Here is a 26,012-nt window from a genome sequence, read left to right as displayed (position 1 = left end):
TTCAATGGAAATTTCGTGCATCGAAAAATCTGCTGGAGGCTCCAGTAATTTCCAAAAAGGTCGCTGGAGACTCCAAAACGACTTGAAATCTACCTGCATTCGACTTGATAGCGTATTGAAATTATGTTACATTCCAACACTGCATTATTGACGAAATTTTTTGGAAATTTCAAGTTTCAAAAATCCAGTGGAGGCTCCAGGAGTTTTCCAAAAGGTCGCCGGAGGTTTCAAAATTACTTAAATTCACTAGCATGCATTTCCAACTTTGTTTGGTAAAATTCAATGGAAATTTCGAGCATCGAAAAATCTGCTGGAGGCTCCAGTAATTTCCAAAAAGGTCGCTGGAGACTCCAAAACGACTTGAAATCTACCTGCACTCGGCTTGATAGCGTATTGAAATTATGTTACACTCCAACTGCATTATTGACGATTTTTTTTTGGAAATTTCAAGTTTCAAAAATTCGCTGGAGGCTCCAGGAGTTTTCAAAAAGTCGCCGGAGGCTTCAAAATTACTTGAATTCACCAGCATGCATTTCCAACTTTGTTTGGTAAAATTTTATGGAAATTTCGATCATCGAAAAATCTGCTGGAGGCTCCAGTAATTTCCAAAAAAGGTCGCTGGAGGCTCCAAAACGACTTTGCTTCTACCTGCTGTCGACTTCCTAGCGTGTGAAAATTTGTTTACATTCCAACTACATTATTGATGAAATTTTGTCGAAATTTCAAGTTTAAAAAATCTGCTGGAGGCTCCAAGAATTTTCAAAAATTCACCAGGGCTTCCAAAAATGACCAAATTCACCAGCAGACGACTTGATAGCGTGTTCAAGTTCAAGTGCAGCTTGAAATTCGGATTTCCAACTTCATCTGAAGTACCTATTTTGTGAAAATTCAAAGTTTCAAAAATCTGCTGCAGGCTCCAAAACTGCTCAAAACGGATTGAAACCGTTTCCATTCGATTTGGCAGGTCGAACATAGGACATATCATCTCAAATTTCAGCTTTTTTTTTTTGGTAAATTTGGTGAAGTTTGGATTTTTTCCCTCATTTTTAGCTTAAGTTTAGATTTTTAAAAATTCACCAAAAATCGAAAAATGCACTTGGGCATTTGAAATTTTGGCTCATGATAAATTTTTACATGCTCTTTCGATCTAGCTCTGCTCAGTTCAAAAAATTTCATACGCTACGTTGGAAAACAATCAAAATAGTCGTCATTTTGTAAATGAGGTCAACTTTTTTTTTTGGAAAGTTTGTTTTAAAATGTTCCTCAATCGATTTCCCCTTGAAGAAAAAAATTGTCCCAAAGGATCAGCTGAGGGGTGGAGGTGCAGTTATTCCTACATATTGTCAAATGTCGGATTGAAAATGGAAAATAAAGAAATGATATCAAAACACCAAAAAAATATATTTATACAAAAGAACGGTAATTACACGTTACTCAATAGGTATTTGATTATTACAATACGCAGGTATGTATTTCGCCACTTTCGATGATATGAATATGGGTAAATGTAAAAGTATATATATTTAGTTATATACATTTACTTACATAGGATAGGTAAGCCTATACCTAGGTATAATAGGTTAACCAATACTTTTATCAATTATTAAAAAATTACCATTAGTTGTTGGGTAATTTCACTTTACGAAATTTAAAATATACCGTGTTCAGAGTTGATTTGTAAGTCGACCTACGGACGATGTAGGTAGGTAAATTTTTTCATTTTTCTTAACGAATGGTTTTTGATCTAAAACCGTATAACAAGGACAGTACATAAGTAGATAGGCGAAAAAATCAAACCATTGGAAATATCATATCGTCAACGTATAAGCAGATAATTTGGTAACTCTGCGAGTAAGACGCGTTAGAAATAATTCCAGATTGTAGGTATTTTAATTTGGTAGGTATTAAATTTCACAAGGGAGATAGGTATATTTTGTTTTACTTACTTACACGACGTATTTTACATAATAGAAAATTTAATAGGAAAAATGTAAGAAAAAAGTTTACACACACGTAATATAAGTATGTGGCAAGTACAAAAGTTCAATCCGAAAAGATGGATGCGATTTTAAAAACAGAAAACCATGATCGCGAATAATTTTGCGTAAAATAAATAAAAACGAAAAACTAATTCTTTTTAGTTTCTAACCTGAGATGCTACATAAAAAATTACCGCTAGATTAATCTTCGGACAAACTGATAAAAAGGTAAATTGTAGGTATAGTAGGTACTTGAAAACGCAGATTTTCAAAAATCAGAAAATGCACGAGAGGTGAGTACGCACACGTTTGAAAAAAAAAAACAGGGAAAACAATGATAAACGTATAGGTATATACAGAGTTCATCTGAAATAGGTACATAAATAAGTGCGTAAGAATAGGTACCTACACGGTACACTTCGTAACAAAAACCAAAACAAAAAAAAAGGGGGAAAAAAGGGAAGAAAACATCGATGGAAAAAAACTGAGAATAAAAGGAGAAAACAAACGAATATTAGACCACAATTGACTGATAATAAAATAACAAAATACATGGTTAAAATAATAATTTAAGCATTTTGGTACGTGGTACGTAAGAGTAGGCTTCCACACTATACCTTTACCTACTACCTACACTTATTTGCATAGAGTACCTATCTAATGGAATAATTCATACACAGGTTTGCACTGTACAGCATGAAATTTATGTAAATATTGTAAGGACTCAAACACTTTTAAAAAGTTTCGTTTAGTGTATGTATGCATGTATATTTGCGAATATAGGCATAATTATTGAAAAATTGTTGCTTAATGGGTATTTTTAATGTTGTACTGCCATTATTGTCGTAGCATGTACAAAAAAATTTTTATCGCGCTAGCTCGAACTAATTACTACTTGTACTATTCCAACTTTGTACATCTAACAATGATTATCTATCACACGCTGCGTTCGATTCGACAGTTTTTTTTTTTTTTTTTCATTAAAAATAAGCTCAAAAATTACAAAATCGGTCGCTTATTCGCAATAATAATATGACGATTAAAAATCCAACTTATCAAAAAACATCGCAATTTGTACAACCTATTTTCAGATCAACTGGAAATGAACAAAACACACTAATGCACATCTGCATATAGGTACATAATGTACCGGATGTTCTGGCATAGGTATCGAATATTTTTCCGACGAATAAGGCAACCCAAATTGCACGTAGGTAAGTTTAAGTTAGAGATAAAGCTAAGGGGAAAACAGACAAATCGAGTAATATGATTATTGAATTTTTGAAGTACCTATCATAAAAAATTTAATTTCCATGCTCCTTGATTTTTTTTTTTTTTTTTTGAAATATGTAGTCCAATCAGATCTGAAATATTTAAAAAATTCGTATTTTCACCCCTTCAGATTTTCAAGGTCTGCAGTTTCACTTACACTTGTGTACTTTTGGTTGTTGTATCGCCAGGAAAAATATTTGACATCTGTACCCCATCATAGCTTGAAACCTTTGTGTTTTTTAAGGTGGGAATCCAAAAAATTCAATTTCAATTTGAAATTTTTGATGAGCTCAAAAAAACTAGAACATCGAGTTCCCAATATTAATTTTCAACTCGAGATTGGACCATTTCATCACACTTCTCATCAAGGCTCAGTTTTTAAAAATTTAAGAGTTTTTAGATTACATCATGATCATTTTCAACTCCGTTTTGCTGCATTTATAACCTTTCTCACCCCACCCAAAAAAAATTCTTGAGATAATTCGTCGATTTTTTTTTGGTTTTTTTTGAATTATTGGGAATTTTTTCGTCTTGGGTGTTGTTTGTGAGGGAATTTCAAGCTTTTTTTCTTTGATTTTTAAGATCTCAACTATTCAAAATTGAAACCCCTGATTTTAAAAGCCATATCCGTTCTCAGCACACTGATTCTCAAAACCTTGATTTTCAATAGTCTGATTTCTGTAATCCTGATTGGTAGAAACTAGATTTCCAACACTCGGATTTTTTTTTCAACATTCAAGAAACTTGATTATTTATAATTTTTAAAATCGCAATATCGATACTTAGGACTGCGATTTCTAAAATTTCGATTTTCATGGCCCTAATTTTCAAGATCCTGATTTTTCAATCTCCTGATTTTTAATAAACCAATTTTCCAAGATCTCGCTTTTCTAGATACCGATTTTCAAAATACATATTGATTTTTAAGATTCTGATCACAAAACCATGGTTTCCAAGCTTGACTACCTATATTTCATTTTATTAAGAGCCTGGAATTGGGACATGATTTTGAAGATCGTGATTTTCAGAACCCACATGAAACTTGATTTTTAACACCCTGATTTTTGAGGTCCTGATTCGCCGAACCTTGATTTCCAAGACTCGACTGACCTCTTCAACTTTCAAGAATCTTGATTAATTTTCATTTTCATGACCCAAATTTTTTTTCAGGACCTTGGATTCTTAAAATTTTAAGTCACCGATTTTTTCTACCCCGATTTTTCAAGATCTAGCTTTTGCACACACCGATTCTCAAAACCTTGGTTTTCACAAAACTCTGATTTTTAAGATCCTGATCACAAAACCAATTTGTTTCCACGACTCGGATTTAATTTTTCCAGTTTGTAAGGATCTCGATTACTTTTTTTTATTTTTATAAGACCCTGAAATCGAGACATGATTTTGAAAATTCTGATTTTTAGAACCTACATTTTCAAGAAGATTGATTTTTAGGACCCTAATAATTTGTGAGATTCGAACCTTGATTTCCAAAACTCTGATTTTTTCAAATTTCATTAATCTCGATCAGTTTTTATTTTCAAGACCCTTGGAATTTTAGGACCCTAATTTTTTTCAAGACCTCAACTTTCAAGACACCGATTCTTAAAACCGTGATTTTCAAAACCTCGATATCGAGACCATGATTTTCAAGATCTTGTTTTTCACAGGTCACATTTTCGAGAACCTTGATTTTTTAGGACCCTAATTTTTAAAACCTCGACTTTCAATGGCCCGCTTTTGAAAACCCCCCATTCTCAAAACATTCGTCGTACCAACCTTGATTTTTCGAGACCCAGATTTCGAAGAAATTGATTTTTTCAATGTCCATGTTTTCGAGATCTGATCTCGCAAAGTTGAAATTTTTTTGGAATTTTCAGTCATGTTCAGTCTAATGAAATATATATATTTTTTTAGAAAACCTTGGAAAACTATACGATAAATTTTTGGAATTGGCAACACTGCTTTTTAATATAAATTGATAAACATCTAATATTTACCTAATTGATTTGATCTTTTAGACTTTGAAAAAATAGTATTCAGGATCTGAAGAGTTTGAGATGACCGTCATCCATTATGAAAAAAAAAATACCAAAAAATCAATTTCACGCAGAAATCGATTTTTTTTTAAAAAACAACTTTGGTGCGATGAAAAGTACAACGAATGGTCCAATAAATTTTCAATTCCCTCATTACAATTACAGTGGAAATCGCTTACAACGAGATTCAAGGGACCGGAAATTTCGCTCGTTGTATCCGGTCTCTCGTACTAAAAGGTTTTGCATTTATAACAAGTATCTTGTAATAACCGGATATAAAGATCTTCTCGTTATAAATGATGCTTGTAACACATGTAGCAAAAAAAAATTGTCAATGTTACTACTATTTTTGACTTGTTAAATCGATTGGAAACAGTTTTGAATCGTTTTTGAGCAGTTCTAGAGCCTCCAACAGCTTTTTAGAAAGTTCTGTTTTTCAAAAAATGCCACAAAATCTGTCATGAATTTCAAAATTTTACCAAATTAATCTACGAAGCTGAAATTTGGGATCTAAAGAATGTTTTCTGCATGAACACTCGTTATAAGCGAAAGAAAAAACAATAAAACGAACCAAATTTCAAGAATTTCAGCTCGTATTATCCGGATTCCTCGTTATAAATGAGCTCGTTCTAACAGGTAGGTACCATATTGTACATGTTTGAATGGTGTTGTGCTCGGGACCAAGCATTTTGCTCGTTGTATCCGAAATCTCGTACTAACCGATCTCATTATAAGCGATTTCCGCTGTACTAGAAATCTTGCATGGGATGGCAAAAATGAACTGTGCAAGAAATAATACAACACCTCCACATCTATACTCTTATTGTGCGACTTCATTCGCCTCATGTACCTAATACCATAGGTAAAAATGATTAAAATCACGCATTAATGAATAAAAATACAATCATTTGTGCCAAAAATTTCCCACTACAAAAAATAACCTACTCAAAGTATCCTACTTTAAGGGAAAAAATCGAAATTGAATCGTAACAACAACATAGGTAGGTAAAATAGTTTATGGACGTTACGGTCATTTGCAAAAGTAGCATTAATGAGTGGAAATAAAAATCTAAAAACCGGTTAAAAGAGTAGGTACATTAAAATGGAAAACCCCCAATAAGTAGGTACATGGAAGAGAAAAAGAATTACAAACTAGAAAGATAGGTAAGCATTGTAACTAGAGGTATTTGTACGTATACAGACTGGTAACTTTGCACTGAACGTGGGTAACGGAGAGAGAGAGAGAGAAAAAAAAACATAAAGAAAAAATATTGAGTAACGAAAAAGGAACAACGCATTAATCAGTACATATACCGACAACGGTTAGTTCTTTCCAATCGTATAGTAAACACAATCATTTTATACGTTTCTATTTAACAAAAAAATAAAATAATTGTAGGTACTTTTTAAAAAAATGGTAATTACCTCGACAGTATATATAAGATGTTAATGCAAGATTATACGATAATCCTTATATAAAAAAATACTTTTAAACATAGGTATAAATGCGTAAAGTTACAACAAAACGAACGGCATATTATAAAATATAGATTCGGTAGGTATAAGGTATACGTATATTCTGTTTTGATTTAACCTCTCCTCCAAAATACGAATAATAATTACCTAACTACCTACCTATTTAAATGTAAAATTCAGCTCACTGAAGTATCGTTTCTTAATACATTATGGTCCTTTGGTACGTAGATGTTTTTTTTTCATACTGATCTCACTTGTGTTTGTCGCTTTCATATTTTTTTTTTCATTTTTTTCATTTTTTTTTTGTTTTAGCAGCGGCAAAATGTCACGCGAAAAAAAGTAGTCAAAAACAAAATTTAATTTCAAAAACGTGCTGGAGTTTCGCCTGCGATGGAAGATGCACGTTGAGAAATTATTTAGATGATTTTCGCACTTCTAAATTCGACGTTTGTTTTTGATTGGTCGATTCTTTAGCAGCCGTTGTAGATATTTTCACTTCTTCCTCGTCTTGGAACATGGGATTTTTTACTTCCATTTCTCCGGTCTGGAAAAAAAAATCACGTTAAGTAATAACGAATATTAATTGTTAGCGAACCTAAACCTAACCCATTTGCAGTGGTGACATGGTGGATTTATACGAGCATAGTACATATCAACATGTAGCTCGAATTGTCACTGAGAAGAATGGAGGATTTCGACCAAATTATGTAGAGGAGGCACTAGGATAAAGATCAAGTAGACAAAACCACAAAAAGGCTGAAAATCTGGAACAACAAACTATCAAGAGAAGTGAAGAGGAAACAAAACCTTTTCCGGAAGTGGATGAGTTCAAAGAACGAACAAGACAAAGGAAGCTACAAAGAACAGTGCCGCAAGACAAAAAAGATGATAAGAGAAAAACAACAGGAACAATACGAAAGGTTTGTGGCAAACATGGAGAGGGGCACATATAAACTGAAACCAAAAGTGTACAAAATAATCAAAAGAATATCGGAAGATGAGGTACACAGAGCCAACATTGCTCCCCACCAGACTGTGAAAAAATGGTCGAATACTATGCAAACCTATGGAGTGATCCCGGCAATGAAATTGAAGTGGCAAAACCATGAGGAGAACAAGTATGAGCCATTCTCTTAGGAAGAGCTAGATGGAGCCTTGAAAAGCTCCAGAAATGGAAAAGCCCCAGTCAGTGATAAATTACCAACAGACTTATTCCAGAATGCCACAATAACCATTAAGAAGAGACTGCTAACTTTCTACAATAAAATACTATTAGGTGCAACCATACTAAAAAACTTCTGCACTGCAATTGTAATACCCATTTTCAAAAAAGGAGATCGAAATGACCCAGGAAACTACCGTGGAATTAGCCTACTAAATGCTGCTTACAAAATACTTGCAAAGATGCTAGTGAGAAGAATCGAGAGCCATGTGGAGCCAATAATATTGGAATGTCAAAATGGATTTTGAAAGGGAAGATCATGCATAGATGGAGTATATGCAACAAAGCTGCTGATGGAGAAGAGAAGAGAATATAACTTAGAGACCCACATGTGCTTTGTTGATCTGGAGAAGGCGTGTGATTGAGTATGAAGGAAGAAGTTGCTTGAAATCCTGAGGAAAATCAAAGTGAATGAACAAATAGTACACCTAATTGAAGAAATATACTTGGATAATGCAATGCATTACCTTAATGACAAATCCGAGTATGTCCATACAAAAAAAGTAGATATGATTTTACACATCACTGATAAGGTTCGGATATGCTCGGAAGGGTTCGTTGAGTTCTGATTGAACATTGGTCAGCTTTGTGCATCTTTGGTGGTGCATTTTAACTGTACTCAGATGCAAATTTTTCAATTCAGAGCTTCCCAGAGTCTTATCAGTGACACAAAACGACAATTTTTTTTTGGATGACCATACTCAGATTTGGCATTAAGGTAACGAATAAGAGTAAGATCTGGAAACATGTCGGAAGCAAAGAAGATAGGAAGAGGAGTAAGACAGGGATGCCCAATGTCAAGTAGTCTGTTCAACATCTACATTGATGACATGATTAAAGAATGGCTGAAAACCAAGCCAAAAGGGCTAGACATCAACGACACCCATCTCAATCCTTGCTGTTTGCTGATGATCAGGAGGTCTTTGCTGACAACAAATATGACTTGCAGAGAGCAATGTACAACCTTCAGAAAGTAGCTGTTAAGTACGGAATGAGAATCTCGTCGTCAAAAACAAAGGTGATGGCCTTGGAGGGGAAAGAGCCAATACACAGTAAAATTGTTGTAAATGGGCTGCCAGTGGAACAAGTAAAAAGCTTTAAATATCTCGGATGTGAGCTGTCATATGAAGGAGAAGTTGACGCACAACTTAAGATCAGTAAATTCCTGAGAGTAAGCGGAGCTATAAACCGAGCCATACCTCCAAGAAAAGTCAGAGCCAAAACTCGAATATGAATCTACAATACGCTGGCAAGACCAATGCTGCTGTATGGAAGTGAAACATGGACAATGAGAAAGAATATAAAAAGCAGAGTAACCGCAGTGGAAATGAGATTCATGCGAGCCACAGCAGGATATACTAGACGAGATAGGAAAAGAAACGAAGACATTGAGCCATAGCAGGATATACTCGTACTAGACGAGATAGTTAAAGGAACGAAGACATCCTGAAGGAGCTAGGAGCAGAGCTAATCATTAGACGAGTGAAAGATTACAGAAAGAAATGGCGAAAACAGGTTGACAGAATGCCTGATGAACAGTCTCCTTGAAAAGTCAAAGAGTACTCTCCAGAAAAGACTTGATGATACATTGGCGAGCAATTCTTCTACATTTTTCCAGTCGGGCTGAACAGCTCACCGGGTCAAAGTTCAATGATGATGACCTTAATTTGGAGTTGAAAGCTACTCAGAAAATTTTTTACCTTCGGAGGTGGCCCTGGAAGAGAGACATGTTTGCTCAAAAAATAGGTATTTTTGAAAAATATGTTTTTTTTTTCGTTTCAGTCTCTACCCAACCTGTTTTGGGAGAAATGGTCCAGTTCCAGTGTGATTGAAAATTTGCAAATCGTTAATTTTTAGGTAAATTCGTATTTTGAAAATTTTTCATTTTCAAATAATTCGCTTTAATTACCTAGGTCATTGAAAGATATCATTTTTGAAATTGGAAGGATATTTTGGAACTCAATTGCATCAGTTTTTTGGTCATTATTGTCAATTTAGAAAAATCTAGAAAAATAGACAAAAACATAATAATTTTGAATGAACTTTTTGCAACGATTTACACTTACTTACCTGCATTCTTTGGGGTAAGTAATTTGTAATTTTAATTTTTTTGTGTACAATTTTTTTATGATTTCAAATGACGACTTTGTTTGCAGTAATCCTGAACGATTTTTTTTTTGATTATTTTGAGTGAATATTAGGAATTTTATTTTTTAATTTTGTGCCGAATTTTTCTGCGACACTTCGTGATTTCAAATATGTTTTTTCGCGATGATTTAGAATAAAGTTTTCACCGATGACTTTTGTACTTTATTCGCCATTTCGAGAAATATTTTCGTGCCTAGTGATTAGCACTATATCCTCGTGCAAATCCACCATGTCACCGCGCGTCAGATTAAGGAAGTATACCGAACCAAACGATGCAAGAAAATGTCGAAAAAAATCACTTACCACAGGAGCTAATCCGGGACACTCGTACACAGTCATGTCGTCTTCTTCACTTCCAGATTCTGTTCCTTTACGTATTTTATGAGGCGATGAATTTCTGAAAATAATTCAACCAGATATTTACTTAGTGATTTCTTCTTTGCACGTATAGAAGATGGGGGGGGGGAGGAAATTGAAAAATAATCGCTTACTTCTCCATAGCGATAATTTGCTGCTTTTGATGTTGATAATGGTACATTTGAGCGGAATGTGCTAAATGTCTGTCACCAGTTGGAGCAGGCGCATCTTTACTTGGTCCTGTTACTCCGTATGCTGGATAATCTACATCTTCGGCATCTTTAACGTTTTTTCGAAGTTTTCTATCAAAAGAAAATTATGTTTTGAGCCGATATGTCTTTCGCAAAGATTCGAATAAAGCATTAAATACGAGTAAATTACAAGAGGTGTGGCGGTTTTTAGCTGGTCAAGGGTAAGCCAACATCATATTCTACTCTCTGTCCCCTAATTTACTTCTGAGAATTTGAAAAAAAAATCGAGTTTCCCGCTCCGAATAAAATCAAAGCAAAACTTCCTACTCTCAAATTACAAAAAAAAAAAAAAAAAAAAAACAATAAAAATAAGAAAAACATAAGCACCTTTTTATGTATATAAGCGATAAAAATACATAATTGCAACTCACAGATTCCCAGTCAAAGAGTCGATATTCAATTTCAAATTATTAAAACTTTTAACTAAATTCGTTAACATTTTTGAATTTTCATTCATCAAGAATCACGAATTACTGCACAATTACACTTGAACGACGATAGCCTGATGCATATTTCTGACTCGAATAGTGCGTATAAGAAGTGATTTAAATGCTGACTGAGCAATACGAAAGTGTCGATGGAAATGATAAAAAGGTCGTTTCATACGCGTTTATCGCGAATGATTTGCCTTTCCTGTTCGGCGCTGCACTCTTATATTGTGGTAGCACTCCATTAGTGAAGCCTTTCAAGGGCATATTTATTACGATAATTTAATAAAAAGAACTCGCCGACGATAATATTACGCGAGAAAATTTCAAGAATGTCCCTAAAACATTGAGAGGCGAGCAAATTTTCAAAACTGTCGAAACCTCGTAATTGTGTGTAGTACTGTCGATGCGCAAGCTATATAGGTATTCGGTTTTAATTTCAAGACGTACTCCGATACATCCCCCCTCCCCCCATATCGATATACCTATTACCTATATACCTATATGAGAGAGCACTTCGAGTCAGGCATTCGATAAATTTCTTACCCTTTTTTTTTTCTCGCTCACTTTTATCAGGCGTACAAATTGGAAAAAACAATCATCGAGCTGAATAGACGCGCAATTGCATAATGTCGTCTGGGCTGAAATATGGTTAGCGAGGGAGCTTTTCGCGAGCCCGCTCGACATATTAAAGTTGATCAAATTGAGTCGTTTCGTTCGTGATAAATTGGAAAATATTCGCAGAAAATTTCCAATTTTAGCCGAGGTGTTGAAATTCAGAATGATTGGAAATAGTGCAAGTGCCCTCTTCCCCCTTCGAGGTTCCTGCGACATTCTTCTTTTTCAAAACAGCTTCAAAATGAGGAATACGTAGGTACGAGAATTATATTGGCACAACAGAAAAAGTGATTCTAACGACAAGATGAACAAAAAAATTAACGACCTTCCCAGGATTTAAGTTTTTTTAAATGTTTAAAAAATTGCGTAGATTGGTAAAAAAAATTCAAATGACGATATGAATATTCTAAAATTTCAATTAGAATCGCATTCAGAATTTTCAAACAGAAATGCGATAAATAGGATCAAAATGAAATTCTGCCCTTATAAACTCAAATTCATCATACTTGTGACCGTTTTGACGGACTCCAGCACATATTTTCAAAATTAGTTTGTGTCTGCAGTCAAAATTCAAAATTTCATTTTCTGGTTATTTTTGAAAAGATGAAAAATTCATCATTCGCGAACGTTTAATCGAAAAATGCTCAAATTTGGATATTTTGGGCCGCCAGAGTGGTAAATTCGAGATATTTATAGGTTCTGAATTAGTTCTGAATTTCAGTTTGAACCTATTTATAATTTTTTTTTTCAAGGACTGGAGAATTCAAAAATCAGTTAGAGGCTCAATAACTACAGAAAACCTTAACAAGTCGACTAGCGAGGTTAAAAATAAAAGAGACTTGAAAGAGGTAAGACCCAGCACAGTAATTTCACCTAGGTTAGAGCTAACCAAGTAGCCCATCAACTACTCATCCTGAATGGCAAGACTGATAGTAAAAGCAGCCGAATGAAAGTGGAAAGATGCATGGATGTGGAAGTGAATAACTTTGTCACACCAATTACCAACAAAGAAGTAAAGTCTGCAATCAAATTGTCCAAAAATTGGAAGGCTGTCGGTGTGAATAACATGTATACTGAACAGATCAAACACTTCGGACCAAAGGCAATAAATTGGATCCAAAAAGTACGTGGGATGGTCAAAAAGTAAGGTTCCCACCCCAGGCATTTGTTTAATAAAAAATGAACAGAAATGAAAAGTTGAAAAATGGTTTGATTCTCTAAACATTCTAGATCATTTTGATATAATCATCTTTATGATTTGAGCCCTTGTCACTTTGAAAATCAGCTTCACAATGATAGTCCTCGAAAAAATGTCCGTCCAACTTCTTAAATGTTGATTGAACTCGTTTTTCAGCATCATTCTCGTCACCTTGACATTTTTTGCTGGAAAATTTGTTTTCAGATGAGAAATAAAAGTGTACCCGACCATCTGGTGCATGATCAGAGCAGTGAGGGGTGATGGAGTATTACTGACAATTTGAATTTGTCTATAAAAGCTCTGGAGACTTTGAAAACCTCTAATGACATCACTAACGCTGTAATCTACAAATTCAAAATGTCAGCCATGCTCCATCACTCCGCACCGCTTCGATCATGCACCAGGTGGCCAGGTGCACTTTATTTCTCATCTGAAAAACAAATTTTGTTGGCTAAAAATACCAATGTGACGAGAATGAAGCAGACAAACGAGTTCAATAAACATTTAAGAAGTTGGACGGACATTTTAGCAAGGACCATTGCAAAGCTGATTTTCAAAGTGACAAGGGCTCAAATCTTAAAGACGATTATATCAAAATGATCCAGAAAGTTCAGAGAATAATAGCGGGAAAAAATGGGTGAACCCAGACATAATTGGGATCAAAGTTTTTTTTTGCGGATATTGTCTAGGATGGTGTGGTGAACAACATACTAAAAGCCCCCGCCCCTACCCCTAGAGCTAATCCCCCCACAGTGGATCAAAGCCCCTCAAAATCAGTTTTTTGACAAAAAATTCTGAAATGTCAACTTCTGAGTAAAATGAGCACTGATTATTTAATCTCCTCTCAAATACCTATCAAATGAGCTATCAACTAACTCCCTAGCCCCAAGGGGGATGGCACTACGACCTCTCAAAGTGATGTGATTTCAATAAGTTCACATTTCATGACTTTGGGACTTGGAACCTGTTCTAATCGATCAAATAAAGTCAAACTTGGGAAATGAGATTATTTTGGGACATAAAGTCGACCCCTAGGGTGGGGAGGTTCAAATTCGAAAATTATGGAAAGGTCATTTTTTTGGAGGGGCATAATATGGTTCCAAATGGATGATAATGGTCCAAAATTGTATCATTGGTCAGTACTCCCATTGTGATCAACATATCCAAATTTCAGCTTCCTAGGTCATCCCCACTTCTTTTAAGGAGGAAAAAACCGAAAATAGGGGTAAAATGAGGTTTTTTTTTACCTTAATTCCGCCTTAAATGGGGCGGGGATGACCTAGGAAGCTGAAATTTGGATATGTTGATCACAATGGGAGTACTGACCAATGATACAATTTTGGACCATTTTCATCCATTTGGGGCCATATTATGCCCCTCCAAAAAAATGACGTTTCCATAATTTTCGAATTTGACCCTCCCCACACTAGGGGTCGACTTTATGTCTCAAAAGAATCTCATTTCCCAAGTTTGACTTTATTTGATCGATTAGAACAGGTTCCAAGTCCCAAAGTCATGAAATGTGAACTTATTGAAATCACATCACTTTTAGGGGTCGTAGCGCCACCACCCTTGGGGCTAGGGAGTTGGTTGATAGCTCATTTGATAGGTATTTGAGAGGAGATTAAATAATCAGTGCTCATCTTACTCAGAAGTTGACATTTCAGAATTTTTTGTCAAAAAACTGATTTTGGGGCGCTTTGATCCACTGTAGTGGGGTTAGCTCGAGGGTTAGGGGCGGGGGCTTTTAGTATGTTGTTCACCACACCATCCAAGACAATATTCACCAAAAAAACCTTTGATCCCCATTATGTCCGGGTCAAATTGCATTTTGCCTAGGCTAACACCATTTTTCAACTTTTTGTTCATTTTTTACACAAATACCAGAAGTGTGGAACCTTACTTTTTGACTGTCCCTCATATGTAATGCCTGTATACAAACTTCAAGAATACCAAGACTATGGCGATTTGAAAGAGTAATTTTGAATTGTATGTATGATGGGTTTGAAAAGAAGAAAGTCACTAGAGTAGTGTTTGTCGACCTCACAGCAGCTTTTGACACAGTGTGCCACCAACTACTCCAGTAAAAGGTGTATCAACTTACAAAGGATTTTAAATTTACACAGATAGTCACTATGTTGATGAAAGATGATAGATTTTATGTGACACTCAATGGTAAAAACAGCACCTGGAGGTGGCAAAAGAATGGATTGCCCCAGGGCAGTGTTTTGTCACCAATTCTCTTCAACATTTACACCAATGACCAACTAATTGGGCCAGATACTGACCGCTTTCTATATGCAGATGATCTTGAACTAACTGTCCAACATAATGTTTGTGGAGGTGGAAGACACACTAAATCAAGCTATAGAGGAACTGGACACATACTATAAAGATAACCACCTCAAATCAAATCTAACAAAGACAAAAACCATGCTCTTTTCATCTCAGAAATGAGGAAGAAAAGCGACAATTGGATATTTCGTCAGTTTCCAATACAAGGGCTCTATGTCCACGTTCCCCCCAGGTTTTAAAGGTTTTGGGTACGGTTATATTAGGTCTCAAAGTAGGTACTCATCAAAAAAAAAAGTGGTTTGACAAACTAACATTTTTTTTTGATGAGTACCTACTTAAAGACCTACTATAACCATACCCAAAACGTTTAAAACCTGGGGGGAAAAAACATGGACATAGAACCCTTGTATTGGAAACCGACGATTTGATGGGGTGAAATAGATCTGAAACATGCAGATAACCCCAAATACCTAGGTGTAACCCTAGATAGGTCCTTAACCTACAAAAAGCACTGTGCAGCAACTAAAATGAAAGTTGCAGCAAGAACAAATATAATTTGCATACTAGCCCGCAGCAGTTGGGGAGCTAAGCCCCAAGTTATGAGAATATCTGCGCTGGCACTGTACTATTCGGTGGGAGAGTATGCCTGCCCTGTTTGGAGTCATTCAGCACATGCAAGTAAAGTTGACATTCCCTTAACCCAAGCATGTAGATTGGTGATAGGGTGCTTACGCCCAGCACCATTGAATAATCTGTATGAGTTGAGTGGAATTGCCCCACCAGAAGTCAGAGGTGAAGTTGCATCCATGACAGAGAAGTCAAAGATGCTAAAAAATCCGCTGCATCCTATGTATGGATATAAAGAACTGGCAGAAACCCGCCTCAGATCAAGGCACAGGTTCATGAAAACAGTTGAAGAACTAAGAGATACCCCCCCCCCCCACAGATAGATGTCGCATATGGAATGCAGGTGCTGAGGGAAGAGCCAGACAGGAAGCCCTACCAAGTGGAGAATAATTAAGTATCTGAAATATGGACTGTGGAAAACACTCAACAGATTGAGGAGTGGAGTCACATGATCTAAGTACAGCCTTCATAGATGGCAGTTGGCTGATGATGATCTGCGTGAATGAGGCGATGTTCAGACTGACAGGCACTTATTAGAGTGTGAATTATCACTTATCAGGAAAAATCAATCCTGGAAAACTAAATGGGACACTTGACAATGATGCAGTTAGATTCCTCAGGTACTAGCCGGGGAAGGGAATTTTAGATTTAGATTGCGTTTTTTTTTTCATGTTAAGCTAGGCATGTTGACCCTATAAGAGAAAAAAATATGATGCAAACCAAATTTCAGCTTTTTTTTGTTCAATTATTCTAGAACAGTAAATTTCTCATTTTTTTTAGAAGTGACATTTAAAAATTTTATATTTCAGATTTGAATGAAAACTTCTCAAAAATTTCCAATTTCAAACAGAAAAACGATAGAGGGAGGGCGAAAGTTTTTAAAATTTTCCAACTCCAACAAACAATATTTTTTGATGAGTAAAATTGATTTTTCTAAATTTAATACTTTTCAGATCTGGGCATACTTTTTTCAGAAATTTCAAGCATTGGAATTTTTGGAATTTTTTTTAATTCAAAAAGTTTAAGGAACGTAATTTTTGACATGAGAAATTGATTTTTCTGGATTTATAAATGCTTTTCAAAAATTTCAAACTGCAGTCCCTAAACCCCCCCCCCTCCGTTTTGTCCCTGTTAATGATGAATCTTGATTTTAAAACTGCTCGAAAATTGAAAGAAAACCGAATTGAAAAATTAACGATTTTAGACAATTAATTGATTTTGCCCATTCACAAACCAGGAGTGAGTTTGGATAGGTACCTACTTGCTATAAAAAAATGCCAAACAACGGTAAAAGTACCTAGCATATAACTATAATACTTATAGGAATACTAAAGTGTAATAGGCTACCTGCATGTGAATTAAACGAATTGATAACCAACATTTTCTGTCAGTTATTCAAATAGGCGAATGAATTATTCGTACTTGTATAGCAGCCTAATTTACATATTCATTACTTTCGGATATTCTTATTTAAATGTTATCAATAAATAAGCCATTTATCGAGTTTAGGTAGGTAGCGAGTAGCGACGAGTAAGTAAGGTTACCAGGAACTCACTGAATAAGTCGGCTAATTCGCGATGTAGGTATTTGTCTATTACCATTTTCACCCCTTTACCCCTTCCTCCGCTGTAAAAAAAATAATCTTTTTTTCCAACCAAATATCACGACTGTACGTATAATTTAAATCAAGTCGCGAGAGTGTTGCGGGAAAATAAAAAACGATTTTTCCGCGACGAGGTGCATTAATTTTTTTTTCATTATTTGCGGAGCTTTTCAAACACAACGCGTGTTGCACAATTCCCATGAATTTCGCGATATCGATGAGAGAATGTTTATCGATGCTCGAAAAGCTCGGCGAATTAAAATTGCAGCGCGAAGAAGACCAGGGTATTATATGGCGGTTTTCGTCATTTTTGCAATTTAAAATCCTCTTTAAAAACCTATTAATAGCGTTTTATATGTACCTGCGAAGAACTGTGGCAACTAATACCTCAATCAATATGTAAATGGGTGACAATAACTACGTAATACCTACCTACTTTTCAAAGTTTTCATTTCTGTAAGCCTGCTACAGCCTATCTCCGGAGTTTCAGAATTTCCGATAAAAATCTCGGAATTTAAAATTATTCAAGACTGTGAATTTAAAATAAATTCAACCTATTTCATTTTGTTTTCATCATTTAAGAGTAAACTTGCATACTTAATTCGAAAAAATCAAATTCTCATTTGACAAGACATTCCTATAAAGAGGAATTGCGAACAAAACCAGAGAAATCGAGAATTTTTCCACAGCAAAAATGTTTTTCATCCTCGAGATTATTTTTCGTTTTAAAACAAATAAGCAAAAAAGTTTTAAAAAGAAGACCAAAAACATGAAATTTGACTTTGTAGTTTTTTATGCCCCCACCATCTGAAACTTGCTGGATTTTATGATGCAATAAACTACATATTCCCCCCCCTCCCTTCAAGTTGAAAAATAATCCTCTCCCTTCTGAGTTGAAAAAACAAATTTAAAAAACAGGAAACATCCTATTCATCAAAAACATTTCATTTTTACGTAATAATTTTTTTGGTCTCTTGGAATGGAGTCCGTCCTCCCTCTCTCCTCAATCAGTGGAAAAAATATGAAAAAATCAGTCAATTTGAAACTCGGCCATTTTTTAAAAAAATTTCCCATTTCTATGCCAGAATTCTTTCAAGTAACGCCCCTTTAAAGAAAAAATCTACCTATAGGTCCCCCAAACAGTGTTAGCTCGTTTCTCCAAGACTCACAAATATGAAATCAATTGGATAAGTCCTAATAAAATTGGACAGGATTTTAAAAAAATTTAAATTCTTTTTTCCAGTTTGTTTCAGCACTAAAATTTAAGGGTCCAAACTTCCACTTTTTCACAATTCAGTGGGGGGGGGGGGAATTCAAGATGAACCTTTTTTAAATAAAAATACCTTAAAATAAATCCATGGATTATAACGTGAACATTTTTATTATTTTTGGCAATTTTTAGGGAAGGGGGGTGTGGCGATGGAAGTTTCGCTGAGGGGCTGAAATTTTCACCGAATTTCTGATAACGAAAAGGAATAACTTTGGGAAGCAGACTCAAACAGGGGCGAATTGAGCATTTTTGCACTTCCAGACTGTTGAAAAAATTATTTTTCTAAAAATTTTGTCCACTGTGTGGGGGGGGGAGTAGGTTTGAGTCACCTTGCAACATTCAGTGAAATTCTGAATTCGTGGTTTTGGGAAAATTCATACAAAATAGCCCAAATAAAATTCTAGTCCTTGCGAGCTCAGATTAATCGTGCCAGTGATTCTTTCCCTCATTTTAGAATCAATTTTTTAGAATATGTTTCTCTCGATATCAGACATCAATTTTGAGACTTTCTGATGAGGCTTTTGGTAAAAAAAAAAAAAAAAAAAAAAAAAAAAAATAGGACTAAGAAATGAAAAACCAGACACACCAAGCAATAGAAAATTCGCCACTTTCGATTCGGTTTTAATTACCTGTAAAAAACATACGCTGCTCCGGACGTTATCACCAAAATTGCGCACACAGTTCCATATATTAACGCTGGAAAAACAACGACAAAAGTACAAATCAGTACCACACACATGCACAGGCAAATAAGAGCGACCAAAAACATAATTACGAGGTATAAAGATATAACTCGTAGGCCTACAAATGCAGAACATAAAGTAGGTAGGTAGGTGAATCAACATACCGAGGAAATACGTTCCATTTTTATCATTATAATAATATCCACCAGCTGGAAGACGAAGTGACTGCACTTGACCGTAAGGTATGAAAGACGGATTTAACGTTAAGTGAGCGTATAGTTTTCTCCTTTGAATTTCTTCTTCTGTTTCGTTGAGTGGTTCTTTCTTGCTGTTTGTTGTGCTGGATAGCGAAAGGGTTACAGGCGCCGTATCCGCAGGCTGTTGTTGTTGTGGTACCGAAGGTGGCTCTTGTAGAGGTTCGGCCGCTTCAGAAAAATCTGCAAATTTTACAACATACGTATTACCTACATGAAAATTACTCCCACACGAACCTCGCAGTTCGCACACTAAATGATTTTAAATTTATACATAAATGTCTCAGTCAACTATTCTTATTTTCCAGTAGGTATACTCGCCTTTTTCGTAATATCTATAGTCGGTAGGTGGAACTGCGAATGGTTGTTTGTTAGATGCGACTTCATCGTTGGCTAATACCATAGGCGGGCTTTTGTATTCGAACGATGACGATTCCGAATCGCTAAAAGCTGGAATATATTCGTCGTTCGTGCCGTCTACTTCGGATTGCGCTTTTTCACTATCGTAGTCGTCTTTCTCTCTCTGATTTTTTAGATTTTCTTGACTGTTGCGAATCATTTTGGCCAGCTGTTTGACCACGATGCGTTCTTCATTTTCTTCTTGCTCTGCAAAAAGTGGTATAAATGTAGAGTCAGGGGTTCCAGTTTTTAGTATTATATCACTTACCTACCGTTAAAACTGATGATAGGATCGCGGATTTGGACCAAATTCACACAGATGGTAACTTTCGAGTAAAGAACCCACCAAAAAAAATTTGTGCCTCAAAGACCAAAGGAAGACAGAACAGTAAAGCTTCAAATTTGAGTCATTTTCACGAAAAAAGTGATTTTTTACCTCACCCCCCTCCCCATCGCCCACACTTGGGATTGTAAAAATTAAGTCTTATAAGATTGGCAAAACTGCTGTGCAAAATTTTTCAAGGGAAATTTTCATAAAAATTTATTTACCTATCAGCCAGAAAAAATTAATACCCACTTACAAAATACATATTGAATTTTGGAATACTGACTTTTAGTATAGAATTTTTCAAAATGCTGGCAGTCTTCAGACAGAGAATTTTCGACAATTTTTGTTCAAATTTGTCAACATTTTCATCAAGAATTTTCAGACGTACCGCGAGACATTCTGATTTTTTTAGGAAACGATAAATCTCAAATTCATCGATTTTCCAATTTTTGAGAGAGGCCCCTGCTGAGAACTCAAAGCGGTCTCAAATGGAGTCAAAAATGGTTCGGGGGAATACAAAAAATTGAATCGCGTCTTCTTACGCTATTTTCAAGAAATTTATACTCCACAGGGGTTATCAAAGTGAGGTCATTTTCGAAAAAATACAGTTTTTTTGACCTTATAAACAGATACGATTCAAGTTTCTTTATCCTCATCCTGATGCATAAGAGGTGGTCAAAATACAAGATCACTTTTAGGGTTAGAATTGAGGATAAAAAAGTTGAAAATTTAGTAAAAGTTTAGACATTTCGTCATTTTCGTAAATGGGATTCTTGGTTCATTTTCCAAACCAAACTGCGAAAGTGTTTACTTTGATACATACGTACAAGGATGTCCTATGACTAATTTCAGACCTCTAGTTAAAATGGTGGAGGGGGTGAAGTCGGGGTCTTCAAAGTGTTATCATTTTTTAAACGCATTTTTCAATTGTAAAATGTCACCAAGTTTTTTGTTGTTGTTGTAGGGGGGTATCCCATGGCAAATTTTAAACCTGGGTCAAAAAAAGGGAAACCCATTGATATTCAAAGTGTGACGACTTTATTATTTAATTTTTTTTTTTTTAACACACATTTTCAGTTTTTGTTTCATCTTTAATAGTCCGGCATATGACAATAGGATTAATTGCACTCCCCCCCCCCGCCGATCATCCGCGACAACGTTTTTCTTAAAGGGGACATCCTAAGGAACATTTTAAAGCAAACTTGCCCAAAAAAAAGTTGGACTTACTTACAAAATGGCGGCCATTTTGATTGACAAGTCAGCCGAAATCGCAGATTTTGCGTTTCAACATAGGATTTGCATGAAATTTTTCAAACCTTATAAACGTAGATCGAAAGATCACGAAAAAATTTATCACCTGTCAAAATTTCAAGTGCTTAAGTACATTTTTCGATTTTTGGTGAATTTTTGAAAATCCAATTTAGGCCAAAAATGAGGGAAAAAATCAAAATTTTACCAAATTGACCAAGAAAGCTGAAATTTGGGATATACCCTATTTTCGACATGCCAAATCGATTGGAAACGGTTTCAACCCGTTTTGAGCACTTCTGGAGCCTCCAGCAGATTTTTGAAACTCGAAATTCCCACAAAATTCCATCAAATTGGAGTTGTAAAGCTGAAATTTATTCTAAAAACTAATTTCAATGCGCTACGAAGTACTGTAGGTAAATTTCAAGTCGTTTTGGAACCTCCAGCGACTCTTTGAAAATTCCTGAAGCCCCCAGCAGATTTTTGAAACTTTAAAATTTCACAAAATTTCATCGAATGGAGATGGAAAGCTGAAATTTACTCTACACTCCAATTTTATCACCTTCTGAAGACGACTTCAGGTGGGTTCATGTCATTTTAGAGCCTCCAGCGACTTTTTTGAAAATTACTGGAGCCTCCAGTACATTTTTGAAACTTGAAATTCCCGCAACATTAATTTATCAAATGGAGTTGGCAAGCTGAAATTTTCTTCGCAGACTACATGATGGTTTCAAATGGTTTTGAAGCGTACAGCTACTTTTAGGAAATTTCAATTTTCCAAAAAAAAACGCCATACAACCTTTCAAAAAGTCGCTGGAGGCTCCAAAACGACTTGAAATCCACCAGCAGTCAACTTCATAGCGTATTAAAATTAGTTTGCAGAATGAATTTCGACTCTCCATCTCAGTTTGATGAAATTTTGGGGAAATTTCAAGTTTCAAAAATCTACTGGAGGCTCCAGTAATTTTCAAAAAAGTCGCTGGAGGCTCTAAAATGACTTGAACCCACCTGAAGTCGCCTTCAGAGGGTGTTCAAATTGGAGTGTAGAGTAAATTTCAGCTTTCCATCTCCATTTGATGAAATTTTGTGATAATTTAAAGTTTCAAAAATCTGCTGGAGGCTTCAGGAATTTTCAAAGAGTCGCTGGAGGTTCCAAAACGACTTGAAATTTACCTGCAGTACGTCGTAGCGTATTGAAATTAGTTTTTAGAATAAATTTCAGCTTTACAACTCCAATTTGATGGAATTTTGTGGGAATTTCGAGTTTCAAAAATCTGCTGGATGCTCCAGAACTGCTCAAAACGGGTTGAAACCGTTTCCAATCGATTTGGTATGTCGAAAATAGGGTATATCTCCAATTTCAGCTTTCTTGGTCAGTTTGGTAAAATTTTGATTTTTTCCCCACATTTTTGGTCTATCTTCGATTTTCAAAAATTCACCAAAAATCGAAAAATGCACTTAAGCACTTGAAATTTTGACAGGTGATGAATTTTTGCGTGATCTTTCGATCTACGTTTGTAAGGTTTGAAAAATTTCATGTTGAAACGCACAATCTGCGATTTCGGCTGAGCTTTCAATCAAAATGGCCGCCATTTTTGTAAGTAAAGCCAACTTTTTTTTGGGCAAGTTTGATTTAAAATGTTCCTTAGGATGCCCCATTTAAGAAAAAAGTTGTCCCGGTGGATCGGCGGGGGGGGGGTGCAATTACTCTTATTGTCATATGCCGGACTATAAGTATCAACTGAACGAGAACCGAATTCAAGGACCACCCCTGGATTTACCAAATTCCCCAAATCCCATTTCCACGTTTTTTTTTGTTTTTTTTTTTGTAAACAGAAAATTTTAAAAAATTCACTGAGGTCTGGTCTCTATACCTGGTCGCTAGAACTGCTCAAACACCACCAATCGATTTAGGCAGTGAAAAATAAGGTATGCTTACTCCAAACTTGATACATTTGTGGATGACAAATTTTTATTTTCATTCGAAAAAACAAAAAAAAAACAATGCAGAAAATTTTGGATTGAAACCGTGAGAAACAAATTTTGGAAATTTGGGTCCTTATCCACTGAAATGGCCATAAAGACGACAAATTCAGGTCCAAAAGGGTTAGACAGTCTACTGAATTTCTCTTTAGTTGTTTCTATGCCCAATTTCCTCAAAATGAGAAATTCCAATAATCTGCTGAAGGCTCCAAAATGGATGAAACTAGATTGCTTCACCTCATTTTGGTCTAAGAGGCCCACATTTTTTCTGATGGAGTTTCAACTCAGAAGGTACCATTTCTGTGAATTTGATCCAAACCTGAGATTTTCGTGGTCCACCCGAATCCTACATATTGTACAATCGCATTTCACATTTGTTTCGCTATTCACTATCGAGAAACTGTTTTTTTTTCCACGTGATTAACGAAGCATATTTCTTTTTTGTGTGTCTACAACTTGTGTAATGTGCTAATACATTGAGAGAGAAAAAAACGACGCGTTCTCGAGAAAAAAAAATGGAAAATTACACGACGAAGCGTTCTGCCCACGCATAATATAGCGTCGGTACATCTTTCTTGTATCGTGTACATTATCTATTCCATTGCCTTCTGATGATAAGTACGTTTATGTGACATAAAAAAAATATACATAAAAAACCATACAAATCAACTCAACAAACGTACTATGTAATAAATCTCGAGCAAAACAAATCACTTGAATAGGTATTTCTAGCCGATTAATTTATATAAATTTTCCATCTGTTTATTCGGAGAACCGCTTATACTGACGTGACGCCTACGTATAGCCAACGTAATAAGGCATTTTGTTGGCATTTAACCGTTAATGGCTCGATTTGAACCCATTTGAAAAATCTTTAGCAATCTGAGCAGCTGATAAAGCATACTTGAAAAAGCTACTCGTAATTTAATCTTTATATAGTTGAGAAAACCGAAGTAACTTGAGGTATCCTTTCATAGTCATCTGACATATGGCATTATAAGAAATAGTAATTTTCTGGTTTTTAATATTTTAATATTATTTTTTAATAAATATTCGATTAAAAATTGAGAAAAGAACACCTCGACTTCGTCACAAAGGATCCGTATTGAATACACAAACTAATATGCTACAGTCGGGAAACATGTCGTGGGCCGGGGAATGCACGAAAATTACGATGACTGTATCGTTATGTTTTTTTTTTTTAGTTTATATTTCTGTTTATTTAACAACGAATGAGTAATGCAACAATAACATGTTACGTGTTTTAGAGAATATACCGTATGGGTATTTAAACGTGCTGCGAATCGTGCTGACGGATGATTAAATTCGCTATCAATTTCACCGACGACGACGGTCGACGACGACGATGATGAGAGCTATCAAATGTACAACAGCTGTCAACAAGTTGTCAACGACGTACAGGTAATTATAGCCCCTAAGAAGGACGATTAGGTATATACGAACAATACTAGTGAGAGAACACATAGGAGAATAGAACGCGTAAGTCCCTACATAAGTCCGACTAGGTAAAAGGTAGCGAATAGCGAATAGCGAATACGTATGCTACGATGCGAATCGAAAGAAGGGACGCGCGAAATGCGATTTACAGCGTGTAAATTGAAGAAATTTTTCGCACACTTACCCGATCGTTGATTGGTCAAGGCGTAGGTATTCACTAAATTGCACCAACAAATAAATATACATAGTAAAATAATTAACAACTTATTCATGATAAAAATTCGTAAACATGAGACGCAGAGCGTGAGCACACACCTGCTAACCTCAATCGATATGTTACAATATAAAAATATATGCAGCAAAACGTGGCCGAACTCGAACCAAATTCAACTATGGCGCGCTCTTTCGTCATAAAACCAGCGCCTCTCGCTCTCGCACAGACTACCCCTTTTTCTTCGCCTGCCTTCTCGCAGCGTTCCTCTCTCTAGTCTCTCTACCTATGGCATGGCCTAACTATCTCGTATACTTTTTTATACCTACTGTGTGATGTACGTTACGAATCTTTACGCTGTATACAGCTATGATTTTATGAACGTCCTGTGTAGTATGTATCTATGTATGTATATGTATGTACACAAGTATACTGTACGTAGTACGTACGACCGTGTAAAAACATTGCACTCGAGTACGTATAAATGGTGGAATTTTTACGCTAAATTTTCATTTCAATAGTATCTGCCTATGATACGAGGTTTCTTCAAAGTCCCAAGGCCGTATTCCAAAAAAAAGCTACATTTCACATACTGATTTATGCTTGATCCATATGTTACGCAGCTTCCTCAAGATTTAGAGTAGATATTCCATACAACTATCGAATTT

General features: G+C 35.5%; 1 protein-coding gene across 1 annotated transcript; it reads right to left on the bottom strand.

The window, feature by feature from the left end:
- Positions 1–1,382: 1,382 nt before the first annotated feature.
- On the bottom strand, positions 1,383–25,495 carry LOC135838428 (protein cab-1). The gene is made up of 7 exons (XM_065354063.1): positions 25,318–25,495; positions 20,039–20,323; positions 19,628–19,900; positions 19,410–19,476; positions 10,625–10,792; positions 10,437–10,530; positions 1,383–7,307 (listed from the first exon to the last, which is right to left on the bottom strand). Exons 1-7 carry the CDS (start codon positions 25,403–25,405, stop codon positions 7,176–7,178), a joined length of 1,107 nt encoding a protein of 368 aa, XP_065210135.1. The 5' UTR covers positions 25,406–25,495; the 3' UTR covers positions 1,383–7,175.
- Between the last annotated feature and the right edge of the window lie 517 nt (positions 25,496–26,012).

The sequence above is a fragment of the Planococcus citri genome, chromosome 3 (genome assembly GCF_950023065.1).
Source record: "Planococcus citri chromosome 3, ihPlaCitr1.1, whole genome shotgun sequence".
NCBI classification, from domain to species: domain Eukaryota; kingdom Metazoa; phylum Arthropoda; class Insecta; order Hemiptera; family Pseudococcidae; genus Planococcus; species Planococcus citri.
Note: the sequence above shows the minus strand (reverse complement) of the source record. Positions and strands in the feature narration are given on the sequence as shown.